The sequence below is a fragment of the Vicugna pacos genome, chromosome 5, assembly GCF_048564905.1.
Source record: "Vicugna pacos chromosome 5, VicPac4, whole genome shotgun sequence".
Classification (NCBI taxonomy): Eukaryota; Metazoa; Chordata; class Mammalia; order Artiodactyla; family Camelidae; genus Vicugna; species Vicugna pacos.
In genome coordinates this window covers 39061935-39075343 of record NC_132991.1, presented here as the reverse complement: position 1 = coordinate 39075343, position 13409 = coordinate 39061935, and the positions used below count along the sequence as shown (strand labels likewise).

The 13409-nt window shown below is 34.3% G+C and overlaps 1 protein-coding gene across 3 annotated transcripts in view; it reads left to right on the top strand.

Moving 5' to 3' along the window:
- Positions 1-13409, top strand: part of COBLL1 (cordon-bleu WH2 repeat protein like 1) — a 142003-nt gene that overhangs the window by 93195 nt on the left and 35399 nt on the right. For all 3 annotated transcript variants that reach the window (XM_072961072.1, XM_072961071.1, XM_072961070.1), the window contains exons 4-8: positions 2473-2674; positions 4236-4464; positions 5278-5316; positions 9504-9601; positions 9714-9950. In XM_072961072.1, coding sequence (XP_072817173.1) covers positions 2473-2674; positions 4236-4464; positions 5278-5316; positions 9504-9601; positions 9714-9950 — 805 coding nt within the window. The remainder of the gene's footprint in view (positions 1-2472; positions 2675-4235; positions 4465-5277; positions 5317-9503; positions 9602-9713; positions 9951-13409) is intronic.

The following is a 13409-nucleotide window of genomic DNA, read 5'->3' as shown; positions in this document are numbered from 1 at the left end:
AATTGTCTTTATCTTAAAAATTTTTTGAATATCTTTTTCCTTAAAAGTTTATACATTTGTACATAAAGGGATGAAAAATGGTAGCACAAAAATAGGGACTAACAAAACAAAAACAAAACTTTACACTAATAAGTATTTTTGTCTTGTTAACTTTTAGTGAATATTTCTGGCAGAGAGTCTAAAGAACTGTACATTTAAGAAATAAAAGATGTTTGAGGTGTAAAGTTTAGAGTTTTTACATTCATTAGTACATTCATACATAGAGAGAAGGAGAAATAGAATCTGAACATATCACTATTTACTCATAGACCACAGTGGACAGCTCTCCATTTGGTTGGTAGTGAAAATTCTCTCCTCTTCCAGCTTAACTGTACTTATATTGTATTCACCTAGACCTTACTTAATCCTTCTTAACTTTACCATCGGAGAAAGAAGCACCATTTCCAAAGCTAGAATTGGTATGTAGCATCAAATTGCCGTCATAGAGTACTGCTACCAAAAAGTGAACTTCAATAATAACAGTATGCTAGTCATTCTCTCGATGAAATTAAATGTGTACTATCCAAAGCCAAAATTTGGGCAATTATAAAAAATTTATGTGAGCATACTAGCTCAAGAGAAGGACATAAAACTCCTAAATATTACTGTGCAAATATTTAATAAAGACATAGGAAATATATTTTTAGAACTGAAATATATTCCAGAGAACATTTTTTTTTCCTAAGGGACTTAGTCTTTGTTTTTCTTGATATGTGTATAATAGGGGTGCAACTGGTATTTGGGAGAGAGAAAGGGGGTGAGAGTCCCATTATGAAATGTAGCTCTTTATCCCATAGAAACTGGGATGGCTTAAGAATGGGCAAGATCCACAAATGGTGAGGGTGAGGTCGGGGATGGTTTGAAAATCTATATGAAGTGTTTGACCTGAAGATCCCACGGTGTCAGGCAACTTATTCATCCCCAGCAGACATTGCCTCTCTGGAAAGACAGAACCAAAGAGGCTACAGACTTGGGAACTCCACTTAGGAGAGTGGGGTTGGGGTGCATATGAAAACAGATTGTACTAAATTAAAATGGGCATACTGAACAGTGAGATTTTTAGCCTCACTTCCCTGTCGAGTTTCTAAAAAACCAATAGCCAGGTTCATGTATCTAGTCAAGAAATTGGAGAATTGTTTTTTATTGACATTTGTATTTCCCATTGGAAAAAAAATAGCTAGCCACCTGATTACTCTCAAGTGAAGTTCATCAACCTATGTACCTCAATTCATGAAAATAGGACTTTTACATACTGTGTTAGTGCTTGAGTCTTAAATATGAACTAACAGCTTAGAATTTCCAGATATTTGAGGAAAGCACATAATACAAAAGTTTTTTGGTGTGCTTTAAAGGCTGACAATTAAAAGAGAGTCAGAGACCACATTGTTCTGTTGATGGTGTGAATGAGAAAACAAGTCTGCGTCAACAATTGGACTCTGTGGAAAGGGAAGCAAAAATTAGGAAGTGTCTCTGAATCTCAAGTTGGATTTGCAACTTCCAATTGAAATAGGTTGTGTATTACCATTAGCATTTAACATTTAATTACTGTTTGAAGTTATCTCATAATTTACTTGGTTATTTTTTCACTGTCTAGCACAGGAGTCCATAGACTTTCTCTGTCTAGAACCAGATAGTAAAAAGTATTCGGCTTTGCGGGCCACACAGTCTCGGTCACGTCTACTCAAATCTGCCGTTGTAACACAAAAGCAGCCCTAGGTGCTATGTAAACAAATGAGCATGGCTGTGTGCCAATAAAACTTTATTTACAAACACAGGCTGTGGGCCCACCTTGACTTGCAGACCATAGTTCGCGGACACTTGGTCTAGTCCATCAAGCAGAGTGTTAGATCTCTGAGAGAAGGTATGCCAGAACACTTGTACTGGCAATGCATAGAAAATATTAAATGCTGCTCAAATGAATTAAGACATCTGTAGGACACTCTTTGGGATTTTGTGGACTTCCTCACATAGATACTGTCTAAGCTGTCTAAAGCCCAAAGGGTGGTGGTGGTTCTTAATGCTTCATTCTTATGAGAACTTTGGAATATTACTAGTTCACAAGCTGAAGACTTCTCATATTCCAAATGATACTATAAAGGAGCATCTGCTAATCTAAGCGACAGTTTTTGGGTAAGGAAAGGGCTTTTCCTTCCCTGAAATCTATAATATGAAGACAATTTAGCAGATAAAATATATGTAATATTTAAACCAACACAGGGAACCAAGCTCTCTTGACTACTATTCAGAATTTCTAAACTATTATAATTTTGTCTGCTTAAATATCTTGTAGTTAGATTTTTAAGCTGCTTTCACAAATAGTATTTTGTAGCTTTGTTTTATCTACTGAAAAGAGGTCCTAAGAAAAATGTTTGAAACGGTGACTTTGACAGTTAATGACATTGTTCTATGATCAGCATTACTCTTGTTTTACAGTAAACCTATGATGGACTTGCTGGTATTCCTCTGTGCACAGTATCACTTAAATCCATCAAGTCACACAATTGATCTGCTATCAGCTGAAAACAACCCCATTAAATTTAAACCAAACACACCAATAGGAATGTTGGAGGTGGAGAAAGTAATTTTAAAGCCAAAAATTTTGGATAAGAAAAAACCTACACCTTTAATACCAGAGGTAAGATTCTCACTGTAGATTTTGATATCTTATGACTAAAATACTAAGTTGATTTTTTAGTCATTATCTGCAGCTCATTGTAAATGAAACAAAAATTGCCTTTCCTTGTCAAATTTGATGCGAATGTGATTATCATGTTTTCCTGGGCCACTTTGTTTAGGATTCACTTGGTTATTTATCCTTGAATTTAACTAGAACTTGGGGAATATAGATTTTTAGATGTTCTAAAATTATCTGTGTGACAGTATCAGGATCTGACAATTATGAATGATCTATATTTTAAGTTACTTTAAAAAATATATTTATTTTTAAAAAGGTTTTGTAATCTTTTAATACAATTCCTTTAAGAGTTTATTCAAATAAATTTTTGCCCTCTCTACTTAGTAAGTGGTGGTTGTAACTCACTAACTTCTAAATTATTGTTAATTTGAGTTACACAATGGCTCAGTTTTCTGTAATGTGTGAATTTTAAGCAAAAAATTTTAACCATAGTGATTCTAATATCTTCAATTCTCCTTTATTTATAAAATCTTTTCCATTTCTATAAGCAACAGGGATGGAAGTTTATGGGTTTCTAGAGATGCTCTTTCATTAGGAATAGTATCAACCATTTTTAACTCCAGAAAATATGTAAAGCTTTATATATTGAATTAGTTCATTTATGTATGAGTACATATAGTCTCACATTTTCTTTATATTCTTCTGAAGCTTTTTTACAAAAGGTTAGCTTTTTTTTTTAACAATACTAAAACATGTTTGCTTTCTACAAAATGTGATTGAATATTAAATATTAACTGGGATATAGGGCTATTTTCTATCAAGATGTATGCTATTATTTATCTAGATCGAAATAGTATTATTTATGCTACAGCATGAGATTATATATGGTGTTTTAGTTTTATGAATACATGCTGATGATTTGTAGTCTGTAGGTTTTACTTAGCATAGTCACATGTTCCTAAACTCTATTTACATACAGAATTTAATTCAATCACAGCAACATGTTGAGATGCTTAAATTCATCTCAAATAATTTTGAATTAGTAGTATTTAATGTCTAAATAAGGAATATTTTAATATTGTTTACTAGTATATTAACAAAAAAATTAAGTGTTTTAAACAAAATACTCCTTTTTCCATTGAGAACTGACAAACCATTAGAAAGATAAATATTCCTCAACTTAAAAATAGAATAAAACACATATAATTCTGTATTATTAAGTATGTTTGCTAATTTTAAGTAAATATTTTAAGGGGTAAAGCAAAAACATCTATTTTTTGTACTAGATATGAGGCTTTTTTATTTCTTTTTGGATTTAAATCTACTCAATACTTTACAAGAGTCATTAATTTAATCTAAATTATTTAATAAGCAAACTCCAAGAATCCGGTTTGGATTTAGGAAGTAACATTAATCAAAAAGAAAATCTTATACCAAAATACAGAATACTGTTTTTTTATATGAATATATAATTGTAGAGTATCTCATTATTCTAGACACCATTGTAGAAAGTTGGTTTCAGTGACTTATGGTATAACTATGGCTTTTATCTGTGTTTCAGAAAACTGTGAGAGTAGTGATCAATTTTAAAAAAACGCAGAAGACAATAGTGAGAGTTAGCCCACACGCACCACTTCAAGAACTTGTCCCCATTATATGCAGCAAATGTGAGTTTGATCCATCACATACACTGCTGTTGAAGGATTATCAGTCTCAGGAGCCCCTTGACTTGACAAAATCTCTTAATGACCTGGGACTAAGAGAATTATATGCCATGGATGTCAGCAGAGGTAAGTAAGACTTTTCATGTTATTCATTTGATAGGATGTGCATATATGTGCATGTTTTGTGTTTATGTATGAGTGTTTTCAAATTCATAATGGCACATATATGGATCCTATAGCTAGAAGTCAATATATGTCATTGGGAATAAGATGAGAAAACTAAATGTAATAAAATTTAACTTGAGTTCAGTTATTAAAATTGGAATAAAAACGTATCCTTCTTAGCTGAGATCCACATTTTCCATTTTCCATCTACCTATGAATATTTTGGGCTGTAATTTAACTTAATTCTTTGTGGCTTTGAGATTTAAACAGAATATTAAAATTTACATGTAAATTCATCACTATTCTGATGAAGTGTGAACTATGATACACTCACCGTGGTTTTGTTTGAATCTTATTATCTTTCAAACTTGGAAATTTTTCGACAAATCTTTTTCTTAGTTCCGTATCCAAAATCAACTGCCTTATAAATCAGTCTAATTTGAAAATTCTTCTAAATAGAAATAGCTTGGAGTACTAATCTATAAAAGTAACAATGTATTAAAATTTATAGACCTTAGATAGTACTGGTTTCTTGTAGTGATTCTTATAGATAAATGCAAGTTTATTTCTTCAACACAAATCTGTTTTAATAGGAGAAATAAAAGTTTAGTGAAAAATGATTACGTCCTTTGTGTATAGAGAACTTCAAACTTTATTCTGAGATAGTGGCTTTATATAATCCATAGACAACTGTTTCAACTCAGTGATGTTTTATACTTGAACAAACACTATCTTTACAGTCAGTTTAACCTCTTTTACCCCCTCCTTCCATAGCCACTTCTGTTACTGCCTTCAATAACTCATCTTTACAAGGTAAGACATAATGAAACAACAAAACAAATTATAATGTGAAATAAGTAGAAACAAATTAAAATATGAAATCATTATTTCTATTGGGTAAATTGAAAATAAGCTTCTAATTTTACTTGTTTTCTTAACATTACTATTATGTGTATTCTGTAAGAGACTTTAACTTAGAAAGTCCTTGGTTTTTATGTCCCCAAAAAAGAGTTTATAAGCTCCCTACCTTGATTTTTTAATTTAATACAATTAATACATTTCAGTAATTGTTTGAAATCAATATTGTCTTAAGAATGTGAGAAACATATCTTGACTCTCAGACAAGTAAAAATGATTTTGCTATAATCTTTATTGGGTATAAATGCTTACAGTTTGGTGGTTCCATGGAAGGGTCTCAGATTATTTTCATTGAAACAAGTATTCATAATACTCAGAGTATTATTATGATGGGAAATTTTTGCAGTATTAAATTGTGAATATTTTGTAATAACATGGAAGTGCTTATGCTAAAATCAGCTGTTGAAGCATTTAAATGTTTCATACAGTGTATTGAAAAAACTTTTACATGAAATTTCTGAAAAGAGATATAGAAAAATTTTAATAGTGGATGCCTTTGGGTGGTAGGGCTATGGGTGGCTTTTTAAAAATTAATTATTTAATTATTATTTTTATATGGGTGGCTTTTTTCATTCTTTTCTTTATAGGATAGAATTTTATATTGGAAATGTATTACTTTCATAGATGAAAATTTTATTAAAAATTAGCCAATAATAATAGAGTCTGGAAGTCTGTTTTCTTTTCCCATTAAAAAAGCATAGGCACAGGTAATTGATTACTATGATAATTACCACCCTACAAAAAAAAGTAATAAACTTTACTCATTATGTGTTCTTGGATTATTGGAATCTTCTTTCTTTGCCTCTTCTAATTTTTCCATAACATAATGAACCTCTCACATCCAAGAATTAAGCCAAGAATAAGTAATAGGGTGACTGTTTATTTTTGGTGGATATCATGAAGATGAGCCTCATCAAAGGAGTTGAAAATTCTTTTGATATATTGAAGTGTGCACTGGCTAATAACCAGAAGATAGGCATTTTAATTCTGATACAGCATTAACTGTCAAGCTCACTTGGCAAGCTGATAGGACAAAGGGCTTTGTCTGTCTGGAGCTCACCGTCCACTTCTATAATAATAAAGAGGTGGGGAAAAGTGTTTTCTGATTCTTTCCAGCAACAACATTTTGTTACTTGTACTTGGTTTTTGCTTCTAACTTTGCCACTCTGTACATACATAACCCAGAGCAAATTCCATAAGTTACTGGTACTGGCCTTACTGTGAAGGTGCTGAATGCATTGATTTCTAATATCCTTTCCAGATAAAAAAGTATATGGTTTATGCAGAGTATTAAATGTTGTGAACATAATATGAGGAGATTGGAATGGGAAATTTTAAAAAATTTCCTTTTACAGTGTCAGAATCTACAAGTTCAATCCAAATGTAAATGCTCCTGTCTCCTTATTTTGTCTGATGTTATCAGAAGGCTTAGAACTTCGTGTGTAATTTACAGCCTCCCTTTGGGAAACAGGAAACTACAATATTTCAGTTGCTTTTCTAAGTAAGCTCAAGTCTCTGTTGTCTTACTGTTTAACTCTGACTTGTAGTGATCCCTGAAATTGAGCTTTAAGTGAAGAAGGAGTTAACTAGTATAGGAGATGCCTGGGTGCCTGGAAATTGCTTTACCAAAAATAAATATGTGAATACTCTGCCTATAGTTACTGCACTGCACCACCATATGAATTTTCTATCTACTATTTCAACTAAATTTAATTGTATGTCTACATTCGATTAGTGGAGGTGTCTATCTTAAAACGAAATAGTAGCATTTCTTTTTAAAAAAAGAGAGAAAAGAATAAGTTAGAGGTGTTATACATCATCTTTAAATGGATACTGGGTTCAGTTCTATCATTTAACATCTGTGTGTCTTGATGTAAGTTACTCAAACACTTTGGTCACCATCACCAAGGACTCAGACGCATAATGAGGTGATGCCATCTGCTTTTATTTCTTTATATTCCCAAACTTTGAAAAAGAGCTCAGAATAACAACTTTAACATCTACCTCTCAGGATTGTTCTAAGAAATGAATTAGGCATGTGAAAAAATCTTTTACCATAAAGTACTGTCCACAGGTCTATTATTACTAGTTGTTAGCATTGTCAGTTAGCTCACTGTACAGAATTCATAGTGCTTATTTAATATTTGAAGCCCCAGATTTATGAAGTTTGAATTTGTGAAATATGGTTCTCCTTTAATGTCTTATTGAGACACATTGTGTTAATATGTTTATTGGCATCAATTTTGCTTCCCTGGACTGGCCCCAACTTTGTCATAATTTATTTATTCTTCTTAACATTTCTTTTAAATAGATAGACTATACATTTACTCCTAAGAAAGGGGTATGTATTTAAGACTATACATTGAGCTCTAAGTTCTGCTATAGATACATCCCACACATTTCAGTGTATAGTACTTTGTTTCCAGAGTCACTGAAATCATATTGTGGTTTACTGTAAAACCCATGTGTTTCATAGGAGAAATGTTTTTAAAATGTACAGATCCCCACTCATTGTGTGTGTTTCTTTCTCTTTCTCTTTTTTAAATTTGGGACTTATTTGTTGAAGAAACCAGGTTATTTGTCTTATAGAGTTCCCCATGTTCAGAATTTTGCTGATTGCACCCGTGGTCCCACTTACTGTGTTTCTTTATGCTCTCTATTTCCGGCAAATTGATTCTTAAATCTAGAGACTTGATCAGAGTTGGGTGAGATATTTTTGGCAAGAATACTTTATAGGTGGTATTGTGTTCTTCCATTAACAAACATGTAATTACAAGGTATCTTTTTTTGATGTTAGCCATCAGTAATCATTAGCTGTATCTTAGTTAATTAGGAGTTGGAAAATAATTACAATCTGTTGCAAATATTCCTTTAATTATTAATTGAGATATTTCTTTAAAAAGCAAATTTCTCTATGTCAGCTGTTTTGTTTCCATAGATAGAATCCATTCAGAAAAGGCAGGATAAAAGTGTGATTCTTTCTCTTACTCAGTTTTTTAAATAATTGGCAATGTGGATTAGTTATCTTTTTAGTTCTAGTATGAATTCATGGAGTGAAACATATGTGCCCTGATTCAATTTATTGAATTATTCTTATGATGCCCAAATTGTCCTGACTTCAGCCAGGAGAAGCCATATCAGATTGGCTCCTGAAATGGTTCCTTTGAGTGGGAAATAGTATTTAGAGGCGGTCTGGGCCAGGATGACTCAGCACCACTAGATTTGTAATCTCTTTCAGTGAACATTAGGAAATACTTCTTTGAAAATGAAGTATTATGTGTACAGCCTTGAGGTTGGGTGTTTGCCTTTCTGATAGAAATGTGGTTTAATCTTAGCACTATTGACATTTGGGGACAGCTGGTTCTTTGTTGCTGAGGGGCTGTCTTGCACACTGTAGCGCGTTCAGCAGCATCATTAGCCTTTACCCAGTAGTTGCCAGTAGCACATTCTCTTCACCCTCCCCTCAACTGTAACAAGCAAAATTGTCCCCAGACATTTTAAATGTCCTCTAGGGGGCCAGGGGTGGATGCAAAATCATCCCCAGTTGAGAACCACTGGATTAAAGAAATCATGTTTTTTAAATGTTTAACAGAGTACCGAGCAATTATAATGAATCATGTTTTGGAGAATTAAATATTTCATAACAGTTTAGCTCTGAGAAAAATTATAATTCAAAATAAAGGGACAAACTGTATGATAGCAACTTCATATCTCATTTAATTAGAAAGTCCTTTTTACCTCTGAAATGTTGGTAATTGTGTAGGGAACACAGACTCTGAGTCACAAGGAACTAGGTTTATGTCCTACCCGTGTCATTTCCTGACTGTTGGCCTATGTATCTTAGTTTCTGTAAGCTTCAGTTTCCTCTGCTGTGGGATAGGAACAATAATATTAAATTTCCTTATTGCTTTGAGAATTAGATAAGATATAAGATGCCTAGCAGAGTGCATGGTTCATAGTAAACCATAATGAGTTGCTTTTAGCATTAGATGAAGTAATGAAGGGAAAGTAATTGAGAGAAACCTTGGAGGTGAACATACAACCCCGTGTACAAAAGTAAGGTGCTTTTCTTCTGTTTTTAGAGTCCTGCCAAATATCACAAAACCTAGACATTATGAAGGATAAGGAAAATAAAGGTTTTTTCAGCTTTTTTCAACGCAGTAAGAAAAAGCGGGAGCAGGTACGTATTTTCTTATATAGCATTTTAGAAGATTCTTCTAATCTGTTTTTAATTGCATGTATTTTTTTCTCTTGAAATTACCTGTCGATTTTGCCTTTTCATTTTTCATTAGACTGCAAGTGCCCCTGCAACTCCCCTGGTGAGCAAGCATCGTCCAGCTTTTACGAGGTACAATACCATTTCCAAGCAGTATATTTCAAACACCCTGCCATCGGACGCACCCAAGAAGAGGCGCGCTCCATTGCCTCCAATGCCAGGGTCCCAGAGCGCCCCCCAGGACCTCGCTCACATCCAGGAGAGGCCAGCTTCGTGTCTGGTGAAATCTTCGAGTATGGATGAAACAGACGAGGTGTGTAAATTTGTTTTGTTTTGTGTTTTTAGTATGGGGCAGGGAACCATCTGTTTTTCCTCTTACCTAACTTTTCCACGCAGGCTGCTAATAAGGTTAGTAACAATTACTAATATGTAATAAGATGAATAACTAGTTACTAATAAATTGGTACTGTGGAGAGATTATATAGGTACAGTTCTTCAGTGCAGTAAAGAATATATACGTCCATTTTAAGAATAAATATGTCCGTTTATATACAAGCAAATAAATTGTCCATAAACCTTAAAGTCCTAGTTTATTAAGGCCCAACCAGAGGTTCTTGCTTGATACATGTATTAGGAATGAAAATACTTATTTCTGAATACCACTTTTTTGTTTTAAAACAGCAACACAATCTTTACATTGCGTTTCTAACTATTAGATATAGTCAGGTCTTCTTAGCCTGACTCTGAGATTCTCAGGCAAGAAAATCCTTGTGCCTGCCTGGTACATAAATACTTTATAGTAAAAAAAAAAAAAAGTCTTTTTATGTAGAATATATTGCAGTTACTGTCATGCACTCTTATGTTCAAGGTGCTGTTCTAGGTGGACCTTTTCCCCCAAACATTCTTATGGTTGCTTCTCTTTAATCCCAAATTTTCCTGGACATGCTGTTTTGTAGAAATCCATTTGCAAACAACTTTTCATGCCTATAAAGTCTGTCTGTTCCTTGCTTTATTCATGTGAATTATAAGTAAAGTTTTAAGTAAATATAAGTGAACATAAGACCATATACTTTGTTGCTTGCAATCAGACAAATGATTTAAATAGCTTTGAGAGCAAATTTTATCTTGAGATATTTGAGACACTGAGAAGTTTTCTTGTATCTAGTTGAAGGATTTTATCTCCCCCTTGGTAGCTTAGTAAATTCAATGTTCAAGTAAATTAACCTTTCCTTACCAGTTAATAAACATTTCTGTACTTCCTTAACCTTAGAAAAATTTTAAGTATAGTTTTTTAAAAATATTTTCACATGCATTTTCTTTGTTTTTGGGGTTTTTTGGGGGGTAATTATATATATATAATTATTATAATATTATATATATATATATTTTTTAATGGAGGTACTGGGGATTGAACCCAGGACCTTGTGCATGCTAAGCGCAAGCTCTACCACTGAGCTACACCCTTCCCCCTAACTCTAGTTTTTAATGGTAATGTATAAACTATCATATGTATCTTTAGAAAGTAAATAGCAACTGGATTAGATAAAAATGAAGTCCCCCCCACCAAAATACTGAAACTCAGTAGTTACTTGGAAAATCATCTATTAAGCTGTCTTATTATTTCTATTGACTTTCTTATCTAATGGTTGTGGTATGAAATCTCATCATACAAATCAGGAGGATAATTATTTTTTTTCAAATTATAGAATCATTTGCTATAGAGTTTTCCAGGGCAACTGCTTCGTAGTTGGGTTCAATCTTAAAAACCGTGTGGGAGTGCATTAGTCAGGCCAGAGGAACCCTGTTGAAAGATGAGGGAGTGGGAAGACTGCGGCTTGCCTGGGCAGGAGCAAGAGACAGAGGCTGGAGCTGAGTGAGATAAGCAGAGACCAAGTCAGGGTCTCAAAGACTTCATTTTGTAGGCGAAACTAGTTTGCATTTCTTCACAGTAAGTCATTTGAAAGGTAGCACTTTTGGGATTGTTTTATGTTTTTAACAACCGTAAAACTGCAGTGTAAGAGTATCAATTATTATACTCTTGAGTGGCTACCAAAGTCTGTCGTTTTCTTATATAGAAATAAATCTTAGCCCCTGCTGACAAGCTTTTATTCCCGATGACTTCATCCAGTCTATTCCAGTAAATGTCCCTTGTGTTTGAATCCCAAAGGGTCTGCGTTATCTTTCTGATAGTCTGCTTCTTAATTCTAGGCCGTGCTACCAGTGACCTCACTAAAAGCCATTTCTTTTCACTCTCACCCTCTGCTCTATGACCAGGTAATGCGTCCATATTAAGTACTAATCTTTTTTTTTTTTTTAGTGTGTTGTCTTTGGCAAACTAGACATCTTTGTATAATTTTCTAATTGTTGTTTCCTTTGATCTGGACATCTGGATAGTTCTGCATTGTTTCATAGGACCTGGAAGTATTTGTTTTTTTCCTGGACAAGCTGAGGAACTTTAAAAAAAATTTATTCATTGCAGAAGTTCTTAACAGGCTGTGGTTCTGTGTGTGTGTGTGTGTGTGTGTGTGTGTGTGTGTGTGTGTGCGCACATGTGTATGCTCACAGGAATTCATGCCTCTCGAGGCGTCCCAGCACTTACTTCCTTAATTTCTCGGCCATATTTTAAGAGAATGATCACTCCTTGGTCTTGATGTTTCTGTCTTCCTTGTTATAGCTCAGCTCTCTCTTCCTTTTGCTACCAGTTCCTTTTCCAGTTTGTAAATTTGGAGGTACCTGGATCCATGGTCTTAGCCTATATTTACTCTTTGAGAGAAAATATTTATTCTTTGTTGAGTTCTCCACTGTAGTGTTTTGGATAATATCCCCTGCAAAGATATATCCAAGTCAAAGATCTAGAGATGAGAAAATCCTGCACTTAAGTTGGGCCCAAATCCAGTGAGCAGTGTTGGTTTAAGAAGGGAGACACAGGCACAGAGTTGCAAAGGAGACGGCCCTGTGACGGCAGAGACCGAGGGTGCAGTGATGCTGCCACAGGCCAAAGAAGGCCAGGAGTCTCCAGAAGCTGGAAGAGGCAAGGAAGGAGTCTCCCCAAGTGCCTTCTGAGGAATATGGCCCTGCTGACACCTGGATTTCAGATTACTAGCTTCCAGAACTGTGACAGAATAAAATTCTGTAGTTTGAAGACGCCCAGTCACAGAAATTTGTTACAGCTGCCCTAGGAACGAATACATCAGCTCTGTGTTCCAATTTCAATATTGTTGTACCTGCAATTTGAACTCATGTTTGCTTGTTGACTCATCACTACCTGGAAATCACCATACTTAAAATCAAACTCACCTTTTTTATTTTCTCCCAGATGGAAAAGCTCAAGATCATCTTTGATGTTTTTTCTTGTCACATCCAATTAGCAATTAATCCTTCATCCAGTATCCTCTCACAGTGTCTCCATGTCCCTTTCTTTCATTCCCTCTGCTAAAGTCATGCCTCAGGGAAACCCGGGGTCAGAGGGGTAAGGGGAAGGTCAGTACATAACTTGTCTTGCCCCTTCTTGTCTTCAGAACACAAAGAGTCTGACAAGTTGCCACATAAATATTTTGTAATCATCACTTCCCCATTCAGAAACTTTGGATAGCTGGCTGTTATTTTCTGGGCATTCAAGGCCCTCTGCAAACTGATCACAGTTTGAGGGCGGGGGTGGAAGGGGCTACTTTGCTTCCTTCTTCCTTCCCTCCCTCCCTCCTTCTTTTCCACCCTTTTTCTCTTTTCAGCTTTACTGAGGTATAATTGACAAATAAAATTGTAAGATATTTAA